Genomic DNA, 17,585 nt, shown 5'->3' with positions numbered 1-17,585 from the left:
GGTGGGGAAAGGATCGTTCTTGTGTGACCCCTTTTTATTTTGACGTTCTTACCTGTAGAGAAACGAAAACCCCTCAATCTCTATTAGAAACCCAACCAATGCCCTTTTCACAGTATCGTGCCGATCCAAAACACATTGTCCTTTTCAGCAGGCTTTCAGCAACTATGGTGGATGTGTAACCAGGCCATCTTAGTACAGTTTGGTTCAGTTCAATAGTGTGAAAAGCCCTCTGTACCCACCTCTCTTCCCCCGTGTGCTGTGACCTACAGCTGAAGTCGGAAGTTTACAAGTTGGCAAGTCGATTAGGACATCTACTTTGCTCATGACACAAGTAATTTTTCCAACAATTGTTTACAGACAGTTTATTTCACTTACATTTCACTGTATCACAATTCCAGTGGGTCAGGAGTTTACATACACTAAGTTGACTGCCTTTAAACAGCTTGGAAAATTCCAGAAAATGATGTCATGGCTTTAGAAGCTTCTGATAGGCTAATTGACATCATTTGAGTCAATTGGAGGTGTACCTGTGGATGTATTTCAAGGCCTACCTTCAAACGCAGTGCCTCTTTGCTTGACATCATGAGAAAATCAAAACAAATCAGCCCAAAAATTGTAGTCCGTCTCATCTTTGGGAGCAATTTCCAAATGCCTGAAGGTACCAACTTCATCTGTACAAACAATCGTAAGCAAGTATAAACACCATGAGACCACGCAACTGCATACCGCTCAGGAAGGAGACGCATTCTGTCTCCTAGAGATGAACGTACTTTGGTGCGAAAAGTGCCAATCAATCCCAGAACAGCAGCAAAGGACCCTGTGAAGATGCTGGAGGGAAACGGGTACGAAAGTATCTATATCCACAGTAAAACAATTCCTATATCGACATAACCTGAAAGGCTGCTCAGCAAGGAAGAAGCCACTGCTCCAAAACCGCCATAAAAAAGCCAGACTACTGTTTGCAACTGCACATGGGGACAAAGTTTGTGCTTTTTTGAGAAATGTCCTCTGGTCTGATGAAACAAAAATAGAACTGTTTGGCCATAATGATCATCGTTATGTTCAGAGGAAAAAGGGGGAGGCTTCCATCCCGAAGAGCACCATACCAACCGTGAAGCCCTAGGACCATGCCTCAGGACTACCTGGCATGATGACTCCTTGCTGTCCCCAGTCCACCTGGCCGTGCTGCTGCTCCAGTTTCAACTGTTCTGCCTACGGCTATGGAACCCTGACCTGTTCACTGGATGTGCTACCTGTTCCAGACTTGCTATTTTCAACTTTCTAGAGACAGCAGGAGTGATAGAGATACTCTGAATGATCGGCTGTCAAAAGTCAACCGACATTTACTCCTGAGGTGCTGACCTGTTGCACCCTCGACAACCACTGTGATTATTATTATTTGACCCTGCTGGTCATCTATGAACATTTGAACATCTTGGCCATGTTCTGTTATAATTTCCACCCGGCACAGCCAGAAGGGGACTGGTCACCCCTCATAGCCTGGTTCCTCTCTAGGTTTCTTCCTAGGTTCTGGCCTTTCTAGGAAGTTGTTTCTAGCCACCGTGCTTCTACACCGGCATTGCTTGCTGTTTGGGGTTTTAGGCTGGGTTTCTGTACAGCACTTTGTGACATCAGGTGATGTAAGAAGGGCTTTATAAAAACATTTGATTGAAGCATGAAGCACAAATCGTGTTGTGGGGGTGCTTTGCTGCAGGAGTGACTGGTGCACGTCACAAAATAGATGGCATCATGAGGAAGAATAAGTATGTGGATATATTGAAGCAACTGAAAAAGCATGTGCAAGCAAGGAGGCCTACAACCTGACTCAGTTACACCAGCTCTGCCAGGAGGAATGGGCCAAAATCCATCCAACTTATTGTGGGAAGATTGTGGAAGGCTACCCAAAATGTTTGACCCAATTTAAACAATTTAAAGGCAATGCTACCAAATACTAATTGAGTGTATGTACACTTCTGACCCACTGGGAATGTGATGAAATAAATAAAAGCTGAAATAAATCATTCTCTCTACTATTATTCTGACATTTCACATTCTTCAAATAAAGTGGTGTTCCTAACTGACATAAGAGAGAGTCTTTACTAGGTTTAAATGTCAGGAATTGTGAAAAACTGAGTTTAAATGTATTTGGTTAAGGTGTATGTAAACTTCCCACTTCAACTGTATGTGAGTGGTGGTTACACATATTTAACGATTCATTAAATGCTGCAATATTATTCCCACAATGCACTCCCCTCACCGGGCCTTTTGAACTCATCTGCTGGCCTGCAGGTAGTGAGTGACTGAATCATTTGAGACCTAAAGGTGAGTTAGGGGGTCAAAGGTTAGGATAAGAACTCCCGTAGTTGTAGGTAGTGGCTGTGTAGCTAAGTAAAGAGAGGTGTCAGGTAACATGACTGCCCCTTCCTGGCTTAGCACTGGTCAAGCTTCTTGGGGAGCTTGAAAGACACAAACACAAAAATGTTTCAGTCAATGTAATTTTATAAGTTATTTCTTGGTTTATTTTTAAAGCCATTCTTTAATCCGTTTTTATTCAGTTTATAAAAAATGTTTTATGAGTTTTCTGCTTTTGTTCCGAAATGGTTTACTTCTTTCTAATCACTTTTGGAATTTGAACGTCAGCCATCGTTTCTCACTCTGTCTATCTGTCCTGCTTGCAGATGGCTACGCCTTCTCTCAAGACGAGAACGGAGTGGTGTCCCAGTCGGAGGTCATCCGGGCGTACGACACCACCAAACAGCGGACCAACGAGTGGTGAAACCACACCCCTCTCTACCCGGCTGGCCTTTTAAGAGCCACAGCCGTTTTCGACGGTGATTTGAACCTGACGGGGAAGTCTCCGGATAACCCCAGCCCAAGCATCACAGGATATTGGACATGATAAAGGAAAAGAAAGAGGGATGTCTTGTACTTCAAAAAGGGAAAAAAATAGGAACAAAATGTGTTCAAAAAGTATTCACTGCTGTAGTTGTGTGTCCAGCAGACATGAGCACTGTGCTTGCATTTTTAGCAGTCTGTGGTCTGAAGTTCCTCTGTTCTTGCTCTATCTAATGAAGAGGTTTCACTTCTTAATATCTCCTCCATTCCTATTAATAGACCCCAAAAAATATGTAGTTTGCTCCAAAATCGTCAACTGTTGTGTGTGTGTACTCTAATTGGTGACTGAATAATCCAGATTTGATTTTGACCCCACCCCACCAAATATTTAGTTTTGTTTGAAAATGCAGATTGCGAAATAGCAGTTGTAAATGCAATCTCTTTCAAGTCGGCTGTAGCTTCGATAAAAAATTTTTTTAAACTCAACCAAGAATATTGACACTCCTGAGTCTATTCCAGCTCTGAATGGACCACTTCAGAACAGACTTTTTGTTGTTTTGTTGTTATTTTGCACTTCTACTGTATAAAAAGGCCTTACATTTGTTCATGCCTTCAGCCATACTTGTTTGTTTTTCTTCTAAATGTTATTATTTTAGAATGATGTAGTTATCGTGCCCAAGTTGAGTTTTTTTAATGATAGCCGCTTGCAACTCGTCCAATTTCCACCATTTTATTACAGCACTTTGATTGCTCTATACAAGTAATTGCATTCCACACATTACTCGGCTGCAACAATCACAATGGTGCCTGACTTTTTCCCTGATTAGAATACGTAAGATATCCTAGCTAGCTAGTTTAGAACAGTGCTCTACCCACTAATTGGCAAGATGAGCTCATTGTCCCCCATATATTGCTCCGCAGTACACAATGTGGTAAAAAGTAAAGTGGTATATATAAAATCACAGGCTCCATTGTTGCTTTCTTTCTACCCAGTGTTTTGGGGGTGGCTGTATGACGATCTTGTTGAATTTCCGTATGCTTACAGTGGCGGCTCTTCTTTCAAAAACGTCTTTTCCCTTCAAATAGAGAGTTTATCCTTCTAACATAAGTGCCATTAGCTTAAGGGAGAGAAAATTTGCCAGGAAACTCCACACAGTATCAAAACGACTTTCTCTATAGTTATTTTGAGAATTTGTATTTTTATATTGGAGAAGTACGAATTTTTGCATTGACCTGCTTTGTAATGAATAATTGTCCATGTTTTTCCTTTTTTTCTCTCAGACAAAAAAAAGAATGCCCAAAATGAATGCCGAAAAATATATTTCTTAAATGTCTCGTTGTTATTGTCATTATAGTACCTGTTTTGTTTATTTAATAATTAACTGTGTTTGTTCTCTTCTCCCTATGGGAGATTGGTTTCCATACCGGCTGCGTGTGTATGTGTGTGCGTTAATCCGCCATCTGCATGTGCATGTGCGTATGTGTGTGTGTGTAACCTCTTCTACTGTGGGTAACTTCTACATACGCATGTCTCTGTCATTTGTGTGAGACTGGGAGCCCTTAGAACCTCAGGTCTCCTTTTGCATTCTTTGACTGTGTTTTTGTATATGTTTGAGGATGTGTGGGTGACTGACTGTGTGTGTGGTGTCGCTTGCTCCTCTGGTCTGTCTGCATGACTCCAGGTATAATTATGGTGTACTGTCTGCTGCTGTATGGCCCTCTCTGTGTATGGCCAGACCTCAGCCCTGGGGGTCCTGGGCTCTGACGCTAAGGCTCTCGCTTGACAGGAGATGTTGCACAACGCACTCTGTTACCTTTCCAATAGTGGATATTTTGGTATTATCTGGTTATTGGTTTCAGTGTATTTTCTCTGGGTCTACATGTTTGTAACTTGTTTAGGTTTTTGTCTCTCATGCAGTGTACCTCTACTTTACTACAAACCTTTTTGTGTTTCTTCCTGGTTTAAGTGAGGGTATCAGTAAAGATGTATTTGTTACGCTATACTTTTGTGTTTCGATTGATTAGATGTCAATGGCTGTCACAATTCCAAAATGCTGAATGTGAGTCTTCTGATGTGAAAGTGGTCGTGGAAGGCTTGGACTGTTGCTTTTTGTCTGTGAAAGTTGTGGGCTGCATGAATGGACTAAAACCTTCTCCGGTTAAGTGTTTATTGTACTACTTTGATTCTCCCTCAAGTGTGGGTCACTTTACAGAAAAAAATGCACTTTTCAATTTGTTTCAATATCATTTAATGATTGTTCTGCATGTTGGGACTGCAAACTTTTAAGTGTTCTGTCTTTTACTGCCATAAAGGACTACTACTAAAATAAACTTTTCAAACATGGAAACCAACCTTTGTCATCTACTATCACAATATCTATGAATGTCTGTCTGCAGTCCAAATGGCACCCTATTCTTTATGTAGTGTATTACTCTGGGCAAAAGTAGTGCACTGTGTTGGGATAAAGTGCCATCCCTCATTTAGGACTTTGTAACCGTCCGAAATGAGGGAAGGCAGCTAGTTGCGGCAGCAAACAGGGCATACAGAGCGCTGAGAACCTAAACAGGAAAAGGCAGGGGACACTCAGGGAAACTATCATTCCCTTCCATGTGTGACAAACAAACAAATGCCGTCATTATGGTTATGTATGATTTAGCTGACCCTCTCCTGTTGTATTCCCTGATGACTGGTCATCTGAGGTTTACTGTGCGGCCGTGCGGTAGGATATCACATCCGTTATAATTACAAATATTTGTCTCTGTTATTGACAAAGTATCCACTATCATAGCTGTATCACAAAACCAACATAGATGGACGTGTCTCATCCATCCAGTGTCCAGCAATCTACCCCATTTGGGAATGGGTAGTTTCTCTTTAGTTGTTAGTTTACAAAGCCATATTTTCCCAACCAGGTGTACCCTTGCTAGAGTATTCATACAAGAGTACTTGTATCAAATCAAATGTATTTATATAGCCCTTTGTACATCAGCTGATATCTCAAAGTGCTGTACAGAAACCCAGCCTAAAAACCCAAACAGCAAGCAATGCAGGTGTAGAAGCACGGTGGCTAGGAAAAACTCCCTAGAAAGGCCAAAACCTAGGAAGAAACTTAGAGAAACCAGGCTATGAGGGGTGGCCAGTCCTCTTCTGGCTGTGTCGTGTGGAGATTATAACAGAACATGGCCAAGATGTTCAAATGTTCATAAATGACCAGCATGGTCAAATAATAATCACAGTAGTTGTCGAGGGTGCAGCAAGTCAGCACCTCAGGAGTAAATGTCAGTTGGCTTTTCATGCCGATCATTAAGAGTATCTCTCCCACTCCTGCTGCCTCTAGAGAGTTGAAAACAGCAGGTCTGGGACAGGTAGCACGTCCGGTGAACAGGCCAGGATTCCATAGCCGCAGGCAGAACGGTTGAAACTGGAGCAGCATCACGGCCAGGTGGACTGGGGACAGCAAGGAGTCATCATACCAGGTAGTCCTGAGGCATGGTCCTAGGGTTCAGGTCCTCCGAGAGAGAGAAAGAAAGAGAGAATTAGAGAGAGCATACTTAAATTCACACAGGACACCGGATAAGACAGGAGAAGTACTCCAGATACAACAAACTGACCCTAGCCCCCCGACAGATAAACTACTGCAGCATAAATACTGGAGGCTGAGACAGGAGGGGTCAGGAGACACTGTGGCCCCATCCGATGGTACCCCCGGACAGGGCCAAACAGGAAGGATATAACCCCACCCACTTTGCCAAAGCACAGCCCCCACACCACTAGAAGAATATCTTCAACCACCAACTTACCACCCTGAGACAAGGCCGAGTATAGCCCACAAAGATCTCCGCCACGGCACCACCCAAGGGGGGGCGCCAACCCAGACAGATCACGTTAGTGACTCAACCCACTCAAGTGACGCACCCCTCATAGGGACGGCATGAAAGAGCACCTGTAAGCCAGTGACTCAGCCCCTGTAATAGGGTTAGAGGCAGAGAATCCCAGTGGAAAGAGGGGAACCGGCCAGGCAGAGACAGCAAGGGCGGTTCGATGCTCCAGAGCCTTTTCGTTCACCTTCACACTCCTGGGCCAGACTACACTCAATCATATGACCTACTGAAGAGATGAGTCTTCAGTAAAGACTTAAAGGTTGAGACCAAGTCTGCGTCTCTCACATGGGTAGGCAGACCATTCCATAAAAATGGAGCTCTATAGGAGAAAGAGAGACTTTATTATGTTCAACATAGGAGGGCCAAGCACAGGAAGCAGCTCTTTCAGTAGTTTAGTTGGAATAGGGTCCAGTATGCAGCTTGAAGGTTTAGAGGCCATGATTATTTTCATCATTGTGTCAAGAGATATAGTACTAAAACACTTGTGTCTCTCTTGATCCTAGGTCCTGGCAGAGTTGTGCAGACTCAGGACAACTGATCTTTGAAGGAATACGCAGATTTAAAGAGGAGATTTGTATTACTGCCAATGTAACTTTCAACAAGTGGAAATCTGTGAAGTATTTTCTTTGAGTTATGAGATGATTCAGAGCAGTATGATACCTCTAAAATACAGTATCTGAAAGAAGATCAGTTCTAGTGTTTTTAATAACTAGAGGTGCCCTGTCAAATGCTTTAACAAGACCCTTAATAATATAGGAAAACTATTGTGGTGACATTTGAGCAAGAATAGCTCCAAACAGTAGGATGCAGGTCTGCCTGTGTAAAGGTTTCTATTGGACTGGGGTGCTTGCCTGGCTAAACATGGTTGATTCTGAGACTTTCAAAAAAATGAGAAATGACTTGCGGTCGTCTTTGGGTGTTGCTGTCATTTTTACTTTGTTTGGCAGGTTCAGAATCTAGCCCCAAACACTATCCGCTTTATGAACTATCCCATCTTATCTGCCATAATAGGACAGTGATTTCCAAGTCGATTTCACGCTTGAATGACTAGGGAACAGAGCAGTCTTTGTGGACTCTTGCCATACCTGCTCGTGCAACCCAAAACTTTTCCCTATTTCTGGGACCAGTTGTTTTTAACACTGTGGCTATGACATGCTCATTGAGCATTGACAATGACTGATCTCATTGCCACATTCCTCATGTGAAGTATGGCATAAGAGTGAGCGACAGGTAGCGAATAGCTGATCTCCAACAGTTTTAGTTGCCTATATGTCTGTGGCTGAAGGGGAAAATCCGTTATTTGCAAGCCATATTTTTGCCTTGTAGTTTCATAAACAAATGGGGAGGCTGCAGTTGGGCTGAATGTTTAAAATACAAACTCAGGATTGTGGCTTTAACAGCCTAAAGGAAACCGTTGAAAAGCCATTTTCAGAAGATTGTACTATACAGTAAGTATTACTACCGAATGTATTAATAAATGAGCAATTAAGCAATTCTCAACCATCCACTGTTAGATTATTTAAGAGACGGTAACATTTTTCTGGGGAGTGTTTTTCACATTTTATAATTTATCATTTGTAGCGTTGCATGACAAGATAAAATACTGGACTCTTATTTGGTGTTGGCTAATATGATAGTTTATTGATTTGTGTGTCATAGCCCTACATAAGAAGTTGGGACACATCTGGTCTAGAGCATCAAACCAGTGAACACTGTACACAGTACATCCTTTGGCTTTGTCCACCTTACTGCACAACTTGGTGTCAGTCCTTTCCCTCTTTTTAGAGGGGCTTGTGATTGTCAAAATTATAATTTGATTTCCATTGCATTAAATGTCCAACAGCTTGCCAAAACAATTTGCAGAACACTTCTGAAAGATGTTGATGCCACAAAACTTATTGTGACAATTGAAAATCACTGTTTAACCAAAGTGTGTATAAAAGAAGACAGATACTCTTGATTACAATACAAATTAATATAAAAAAAGTGCATGACATTGAAAACGATAAAGACCAATAAACAGGTCCTGTCTGGAATGAGCAGATTCCATTCCTGTAACTTAGAGTAGGGTTTCCAAAACGTTTTCACTCAGGTTCCCCTTCCAGCATTGGAGAACATCTGTCACCACCCGTGCATGAGTGCACCACGTCTTTTTCAATGGACACAAGCACTGTTCATGACAAACTCTTCACACCCCTCTTGTTGGTAGATTTTGTATTGTTGCAGTTTTAAAGCTTATATCCTGCAATTCTACACATTTTCCCATGTCTAATGTGTATTCATGTGATATTTGAGTGACAAAAAAATTACAACATCTATGGGCAAAAAGAAAACATTGACTAGTTCATTGACTAGTTCATGTGGACATTTCTGATAAATAGCTCTCTAAGTAATGCAATGACTGACATGACAAGAGGAACTGATGATGCACTACCCAATTTTGAAATTGCACCTTGTGCATTCTACTATTACAACCTTCAAGAGCAAGTTGAAAGCCGCACTGAGTCGTCGCCCCCCCCCCCCCCCCCCCCCCCCCCCCACCGACCCGCACAGTTTGGGAACCACTGACTTAGACAAGACCCATGTATTCTGCTCGACTAGGGAGATTTCTTGTGGTTGATCTTGAGCACCTCCTAACTGTCCTGTCACCCAGTCTCCATTCAACAGGCCAACTGTACTGCACGTCAGCGCAGTCCTCCCCTTAGCCGCTGACTGTCAACACAACACACCAGGCTCATGTTCAGTAACGTTCACTGATTTAAAACGTCTCACAGCGTTAAACTAACTCATTCTGGACAGGTTCAGGTAGTCCCTTCCTAGTTTCGTTCCATTTTCTTCCGTTTGGTGCCTAGTATAATAGTATAACACAACCCTGCTCACATCACACAGTGCTCCTGTAATCCCCCTCCACATTGCCCGTGGAGCCCCGTCAGCTCTGTCCAAAGTCTGCAAAGCCCTTGGCCCCGGAGAAGGGCTCCGGCTGCAGTGGGAAGAAGTATTGCTGGGGCAGCAAGAAGCCCGTGCCCTGGGCCGGGTGTTGGTGCATGGGCTGGTGCAGCTGGGCGTGGGGGTGGGGTTGCTGGCAGCCACCTGGCATGCAGGCCGTGGGGGAGGTGTAGGGGGGCGGCGGGGGTGGTGGCAGCAGCGGCTGGGGCGTGGAGGGGGAGAAGGATGCAGATGCTGACACCAAGCACCCGTGCTGCTGCTGCCCCTGACCTCCGAGGGAGAAGCGGCGCACCGAGCTGCCCCCGCCAGCCGAGCTGGAGCTGGTGGTGGCCGTGCTGGACTGGCGTGAGGGGGTGCGCAGGCTGGGTGGCACAGTGGTCAGGATCATGGGGATGGTCTCGGTCTGGCAGCTGCGCAGAGGGAAACGGATAGGTTGCTGTGTTGGCTGCTTGGGGCGCAGGCAGGTGCAGCAGTAGACAGCAACCAAGGAGCCCACCACCACGAAGGCCACGAAGATAGAGCCCACCATCAGGAAGGGCACGTAGATGGGCTCTGCAAGGAGGAACAGGTGTTGGAATACTTGAAAACGTTAATTTGAGTACCTGTTTAAATACTTAAATTCATAATTTAACCTTTTGGTAATCACAGATCTGAATACTGGTTTGATTTGTGAAGGTGGTAACATTGCTTACCCCATCAATCACTGACAGACCTGTGCTAAGCTCATGGAAACAGGGCCAATAAGAAGTGGAGTTCATAGTTAATAAACCTATGTGGAGTCAGTGAACATATGTGTGATACCAAGTGTGCATAATAAACTGTATTGCGAATGTGTACAGACCTACAGTTGAAGTCGGAAGTTTACATACACCAAACTCCGTTTTTCACAATTCCTGCATTTAATCCTAGTAAAAATTCCCTGTCAACATGCTGACCAGACCGGACACGTTGCGTGCGTTCAGGTAAAATAACAACTCAATGTTTATATCCCAGGAAAAATTAGCTAGCAACAGCAAGCTAGCTAAATAGGACAAATTATATAGCAAGTGCAAGCTAGTTAGCTAAATTGCCATAAATGTTTAATGCTTTTTGATCTGTCCCCAAATTAATATAATTGGTTCAGAGTTTGTTTTGATATTTTAACCTGCGTGTTGTGATCGCGTTTGGTGTAGGGGGACAAAATTAATTTATGCACGATGGCGCACATGCACAGCCGGTTTGGGTTCCGTGTTGGTCAGTTAGGATCACCACTTTATTTTCAGAATGTGAAATGTCAGAATAATAGTAGAGAGAAGGATTTATTTCAGCTTTTATTTATTTCATCACATTCCCAGTGGGTCAGAAGTTTACACACACTCAATTAGTATTTGGTAGCATTGCCTTTAAATTGTTTAACTTGGGTCAAACATTTTGGGTAGCCTTCCACAAGCTTCCCACAAAAAGTTGGGTGAATTTTGGCTCATTCCTCCTGACAGAGCTGGTGTAACTGAGTCAGGTTTGTAGGCCTCCTTGCTCGTACACGCTTTTTCAATTCTACCCACAATTTTTCTACAGGATTGAGGTCAAGGCTTTGTGATGGCCACTCCAATACCTTGACTTTGTTGTCCTTAAGCCATTTTGCCACAACTTTAGAAGTATGCTTGGGGTCATTGTCCATTTGGAAGACTCATTTGCGACCAAGCTTTAACTTCCTGACTGATGTCTTGAGATGTTGCTTCAATATATCCACATAATTTTCCTACCTCATAATGCCATCTATTTTGTGAAGTGCACAAGTCCCTCCTGCAGCAAAGCAAACCCACAACATGATGCTGCCACCCCCGTGCTTTACAGTTGGGATAGTGTTCTTCGGCTTGTAAACTATTGTTGGAAAATGAGCAAATTAGATGTCCTAACTGACTTGCCAAAGCTATAGTTGGTTAACAAGAAATTTGTGGAGTGGTTGAAAAACGAGTTTTAATGACTCCAACCTAAGTGTATGTAAACTTACAACTTCAACTGTATGTTCTCTTTCTGTTTTCTACAGAATCCAGGTGTACACCTTTTAAATGGAGAGGGATTCAGGAGAAAGGACATTTTAGAAGACAAAGGTGAAATCTTACTCTTTACTCATCCTTTCCTAAATCCCCTTAATATACAGTATTTCTTTACATTAACTCACAAGACCATTTTTATTGTTGCAAAGCATATTTTCAAAAGCCCATTTTAATGTCATACTGGTAGTAAACGTGTGCACGATATAATGTAAGTAGGCCACTGAGGTGAATTATACAATACAATGCAGGGCTGCAAAAAAAGAAACATCTGCTACTATAACAATAAGCATGTACAGTTAGGCTGTCAATACAACGTATTCAAAGTGTTAAAAGGCATGTTTATACTATATTTTTTACATTTCATGTAACCAACATCCACCGACAAAACCATCTGTTCTGTAGTTATTAATAGCCTTCTATTTCTTGGGTGTTGTTGAGTAATTGTCTTTATATTAATTGTTTTAGGCCTGAATTGGACTATGCAACAGTTACTGTGAATATTCTTAAAATCATTTAACATAAGCGTTTTTGTCTGAATACATCTTTCCAAAACTTAGATTAAATGTTCAGATTACAGTTTAAAATGGCAATTGGCGCCAAGGGAAGGAAATCATTTGAAGATAATTTATTTTCATTAAAAAATGGAAATTGTATTGACCACGCGAGCTAGGGCTTCACAACACTGGAGACAAATTATTTTGAGATTTGGTGAAATTAGTTCAATGTAAGTCTAGATTCTGTTTTATTCCATAAATGGTGTACATTTTGAACTAATGGTGAATAATTCCCTGAATAAGCAGATTTTATGTGAATGAAAGCTTTTGTTTTTAAATTGGTAATTCATTATAAGCTAATAGCCTCTACGACACAGGCATGCCAAAATATAGTGAAATAGCCTAAGGTATCAAATACACACTCTGGTGGCAATCTGATGCCATCTTTGGACAGGATATTCTGCCATTGGTGTGCAAAATTATAATTTAAATTGCATGATTGTTTCAACGTTGCATGGTTTATATAGGGCCTTGTGGTCAAACTCCATCCACTTATTTTCACATAGGTCTGGGGTAGTATCACACAATGTTTTTTCTTGCATATCATGTAACTGGAGGAATGCATGGTGACACTCTCCAGGTGTATCACATGCCCACAATGTACCTAACCTGAGGTCAAATGAAGCCCAAGCCAAAAAACAGGTGCCCCACATGCATGGAATTGGAGCTGCTTAGTGCTTTTTCTTTGTAAATCAAGATAGGCTGTAATTTCTGCATCTTGATAGAGCAATTACGTTGTTATAACTCAATGAAAAGTTACTTTCAGTGCTTATGTTAGGTTTCAAAATTACAAGATCCATTTTAATTAGATTATTTGTACAATATGCTTATGACAACAAAATGTAGGCCTTGATAAATAAAATATAATAGCATTTTTGTCTTCTAAATCAGTCATTTTTGTCTTCTAAATTATTTTTTCAAATAGGACAAACGATGATGTATTTATAGGTTATATTTCATCTTAATATAGACTAATTTAAACCGATTGAAAACGAAAACTTTTATAATGAAATATATTATGCTATGCCTACATGCCTGGCAGTGCCCTGAAGAGTCTGAATGGTGACAAACATGAATGTTGAGTGACATGGCTCGTTAAAAGCGTGTCTAGATGCCATTTTTTATTTTGAAATATTTCACTATATAAAATCTTTATTAAACCTTTGAAATCTTTGAATGTTATATAATAACAACACTCCCAAGTTTAGTGTTTTGCATTAAAGTTAATTGTGCATTAACTTGTCCTCTCCTCCCAGGCTCGGCATGCTTTGGAAGTCTAAACTTACGCGCTGCAAACTCCGTGTTCTCCTGTTCTCTGTCGTTGGTACAGCTTCCCTGGTCCAGTCGTGCGTCCACGGCCGCGCAACAGTACCGCAGGGAACAAGACCCGCAGCACACGGTTGCGTCCATGGTGTCAAAGTCCTCCGGACACTGAAAGCCCTCGTGGTAATTTCCATTACTGTCCAGCCACCCATGGCAGTACTCTCCTTGTGCGTCTGATATCCGTAGATTCCAGGTCAGGTACCCCAGCATGAGGTAGTTTAGCAGGCGCACCATCACGACAACACTTTATTAGCAGCCCAGTAGCCTACGCACTATTCTTTATCTCTAGCGTTGTCTTTGCATTTAACACGTGTGCATGATGAATGCGGTTTGAAACAATCCCACGGTTGAAACCATCAACTGGTTCAATTGGTTAGAATTGTCATCATTCGTTTGATTTTAATTTAACCATACGAATACTTTTGCATATAAGTTTGTGTTTGCATTTCCATCCATTTGGCATATAATCTCCTCAACCAAAGTCGATCCCGTATCAGGTCACAGGTGTAAAATAAGCTTTAACTGAACTCTCACGGTTGTCCAAATGAATGACTCTTTCTCTCCTCTCAAAATGTCATTATTGCACAGGCAAAACACATCAGAAATATAACTAGCCAAGAGTGTATCCGAACTTTACCCAAACCTTTCTTCTCTTCACTGCGTAATTTATGAAACGAGAAAAAAAGGTGTACTTTCTTAATCCAAGTTGTTGTTCAGGTCGGTGAAGACGATGTGCTATGGATGGCTACGGTCGTCTTGTGTCCTGCCTCATTTGAAATCTGCTGCTTTTTTTGACCGACTCAGTAGGCGCGCACGCATCTCTTTGACCACCAGACGTGCGCATTCATGATGGAGCGGTCGCTTTTGCGTCCCTACGCGGAAAGAAGCCTGTCGCAAAGTGATGCTGAGAGGACATAGGCTTCAGTAGTCATGCGTGCCCTCATCTGTCCTTATCAAATCAGCTCCAAGTGATTTTAATTTTGGAAATCTGTTCCAAAGTATTCCCACGCATAATGGAGATATAATGTATATGTGATGATATGAAAATGTAAGCAAGGTTTGAAATGATTATGTTTTAGTCTAATGTTATATCTGTTTGGGGTTCTTGCCATCAATTTGCAGTCTACAAATAATTTGTAATTATGTTCCAGCCCCCTGACCATCCGCTCAGCCCGCGACAGAATCTAGTTGATGATCCCTGGTCTTTAATTTCCAATAGCCTATGCTAGTGACCATTATTTGGTATCTTTATCTTTGTACCCTGTATGAAAAACACCTTTAGAAATATATATAATATAGCCTATTCATATTACTAAGAGGAAGTTGTATATGCTCAGGTTAAGGTTTCAGTTGTCTTTTGTTTGCAGCGGAGCTTCAACTCTGTAACTTTCCCTTAAATCGCCAAATTTATATTGATGTGTCGCCCTCTGGTGGCCTTCAAAAACTTTGATTGTCAGTTTATTTTATTGCCGTTTGTGTAGGTTGGATTTATTACTTTATTCGATTAATGGTTTGGTTATCCTATCTAGAGGTTAATGGATATTCTTCTATACATCTAATAGCTAAATGTAGGCTTGATGCACTGTCCTCTCAGCACATGTCAAAACTGCAGGCTAAAATTAAATCTAGACTCGTAATCGCTCCTCTTTCACCGCAGCTGCCAAACTAACCCTGATTCAGATGACCATCCTACTCATACTAGATTACCGAGACATAATTAATAGGGTGCTCTCGAGCGGCTAGATGTTCTTTACCATTCGGCCATCGGATATTCCACCAATGCTCCTTATAGGACACATCACTGCACTCTATACTCCTCTGTAAACTGGTCATCTCTGTGTACCCGTCGCACGACCAACTGGTTGATGCTTATTTATAAAAGCGCCCCACTCCCCCCTATCTGAGATATATACTGCAGCCCTCGTCCTCCACATGCAACACCCGTTCTGCCAGTCACATTCTGTTAAAGGTTCCCAAAGCACACACATCCCTGGGTCGCTCTTCTTTTCAGTTCGCTGCAGCTAGCGACTGAAACGAGCTGCAACAAACACTCAAACTGGACAGTTTTATCTCAATCTCTTCATTCAAAGACTCAATTATGGACACTCTTACTGACAGTTGTGGCTGCATTGTGTGATGTATCGTTGTCTTTGGCTTCTTGCCCTTTGTGCTGTTGTCTGTGCCCAATAATGTTTGTAACGTGTTTTGTGCTGCTACCATGTTGTTGTCATGTTGTGTTGCTACCATGCTGTGTTGCTGCCTTGCTATGTTAGGTCTTAGGTCTCTCTTTGTGTAGTGTTGTGTTGTCTCTCTTGTTGTGATGTGTGTTTTGTCCTATATATATATATATTGTATTTATTTTATTTTTTAAATCTCAGGCCCCATACACGCAGGAGGCCTTTTGGTAGGCCGTAATTGTAAATAAGAATGTGTTCTTAGCTGACTTGCCTAGTTAAATAAAGGTTCAATGAAAATAAAAGAGGAAAGCATACACAGATGGCTTCTCACTGTGATGTCTAGAACCTTAAAGGGTTCTGTGGCTGTCCCCACAGGAGAACCCTTTGAAAAAAAACATTTTGGTTCCAGGTGAACCCTTTCTACAGAAGCTACCTTGAACCACCAAGGGTTCTACCTGGAACCAGAAAGGGTTCCCTACGAGGACAGCCGAATAACCCTTTTGGAACCTTTTTTCTAAGAGTGTAGGCCTATACATTATATTTTTTTGGAGAGAAAAGTAAATCTAAGGAAAACAACAATGACACTTTTATTTTGTATAATTTCCTTCTTTTATTTGTTTTGTCTTATAATAATGGTACGTAGGCCTATGAGAAACGCTGTTGATTAGTGAATTATGAAACATTTTATGGACTACATTCCTAATGAAAATAATGTACCTTTTACTCCATACATTTTCCTTGACACTCAAAAGTACTCGTTACATTTTGAATGCTTAGCAGGACAGGAAAATTGTCCAATTCACGCACTTATGAAGAGAACATCCCTGTTCATTCCTACTGCTTCTGATCTGGCTGAGTCACGAAACACGATTGCTTCGTTTGTAAATTATGTCTGAGTTTTGGAATGCCCCTTGCTTTCCGTAAATGTAAAAACATTAAATTAAAATAAAACAATTGTGCCGTTTAGTTTGCCTAATATAAGGAATTTGAAATGATTTATACTTTTACTTTGACACTTAAGTATATTTAAGCAATTACATTTACTTTTGATACTTAAGTATATTTATATATTATAAACAAATACTTTTGACTTTTACTCAGGTAGTATTTTACTGGGTGACTTTCACTTTTTCTTGAGTCATTCTCTATCAAGGTATCTTTACTTTTACTCAAGTATGGCTGTTGGGTACTTTTTCCACAACTGATTGTATGTGAAACTACTTATAAGACGCAAATTTACAGTTTTTCTGAACTCACCTCACTTGCGCATAGGGAGGCTTGTGCTACCCGGTGCAGGCACATGCGCAGATCAAATAAACCCATGGAACGCGGATTTAAACTGTTTACATGTCCTAATAATTCGAAAGATTGCTCAGAAAACCAGGTGTTTTAATCGGCGTATGCTTACTTCGATTATGACCTTACGGCGATTAAGATAAACAGAGTAAAGGGTTTACATGACTAATGCCATACTTGGCCTTCTGCTATAATCACTTTAATATCGAATTGTTGGTGTACATGTAAAGGTACACAGTCATGCCATGTTTGGTCTCATGTAGGTTATTTCAAACATTCCAAAAGCCAAACACAACCCAATTAGGCTGTCCTATTAATTTTAGCTGTCATTTTTAGAGACACACTTATTTGAGGCCGTTGTCATAGTGAAGGGGTAGCATATTCTCTCTTCACCCAGCTTGTCCTCAGAGGCAAAATGGCCGCTATAGTTTCATCGATATCATTTTCCTTTAAAACTGTGTATGCTCATGAAGACGATTAGAGACACAATGTACAGACAGCGAGGTGTGCAGATCGCGCCTGTATTTCCCGCTTGG

The 17,585-nt window shown here is 41.5% G+C and overlaps 2 protein-coding genes across 5 annotated transcripts in view; one reads left to right on the top strand and one right to left on the bottom strand.

The window, feature by feature from the left end:
• LOC139366421 (ATPase phospholipid transporting 8A1) overlaps positions 1 to 5,187 on the top strand; it is a 195,705-nt gene extending 190,518 nt beyond the window's left edge. For all 4 annotated transcript variants that reach the window (XM_071103888.1, XM_071103891.1, XM_071103892.1 and 1 more), the window contains one exon: positions 2,679 to 5,187. In XM_071103888.1, coding sequence (XP_070959989.1) covers positions 2,679 to 2,776 — 98 coding nt within the window. In that variant the 3' untranslated portion in view covers positions 2,777 to 5,187. The remainder of the gene's footprint in view (positions 1 to 2,678) is intronic.
• Positions 5,188 to 9,586: 4,399 nt separating this feature from the next.
• Positions 9,587 to 13,936, bottom strand: LOC139366029 (shisa family member 3). The gene is made up of 2 exons (XM_071103108.1): positions 13,540 to 13,936; positions 9,587 to 10,215 (listed from the first exon to the last, which is right to left on the bottom strand). Exons 1-2 carry the CDS (start codon positions 13,808 to 13,810, stop codon positions 9,647 to 9,649), a joined length of 840 nt encoding a protein of 279 aa, XP_070959209.1. The 5' UTR covers positions 13,811 to 13,936; the 3' UTR covers positions 9,587 to 9,646.
• Positions 13,937 to 17,585: the final 3,649 nt, after the last annotated feature.

Source organism: Oncorhynchus clarkii, chromosome 14 (assembly GCF_045791955.1).
Source record: "Oncorhynchus clarkii lewisi isolate Uvic-CL-2024 chromosome 14, UVic_Ocla_1.0, whole genome shotgun sequence".
Classification (NCBI taxonomy): Eukaryota; Metazoa; Chordata; class Actinopteri; order Salmoniformes; family Salmonidae; genus Oncorhynchus; species Oncorhynchus clarkii.
The sequence above is the reverse complement of the archived record's forward strand: the minus strand, read 5'-3'. Positions and strand labels throughout refer to the sequence as shown.

What these genes read in the sequence shown, in the direction of transcription:
- LOC139366029 (XM_071103108.1), bottom strand. Translation starts at nt 13,810, where the DNA reads ATGGTGCGCCTGCTAAACTACCTCATGCTGGGGTACCTGACCTGGAAT. An exon ending in GAACACGGAGTTTGCAGCGC is followed by an intron (nt 10,216 to 13,539) that starts GTAAGTTTAGAC and finishes TCCTCCTTGCAG; the next exon opens with AGCCCATCTACGTGCCCTTC.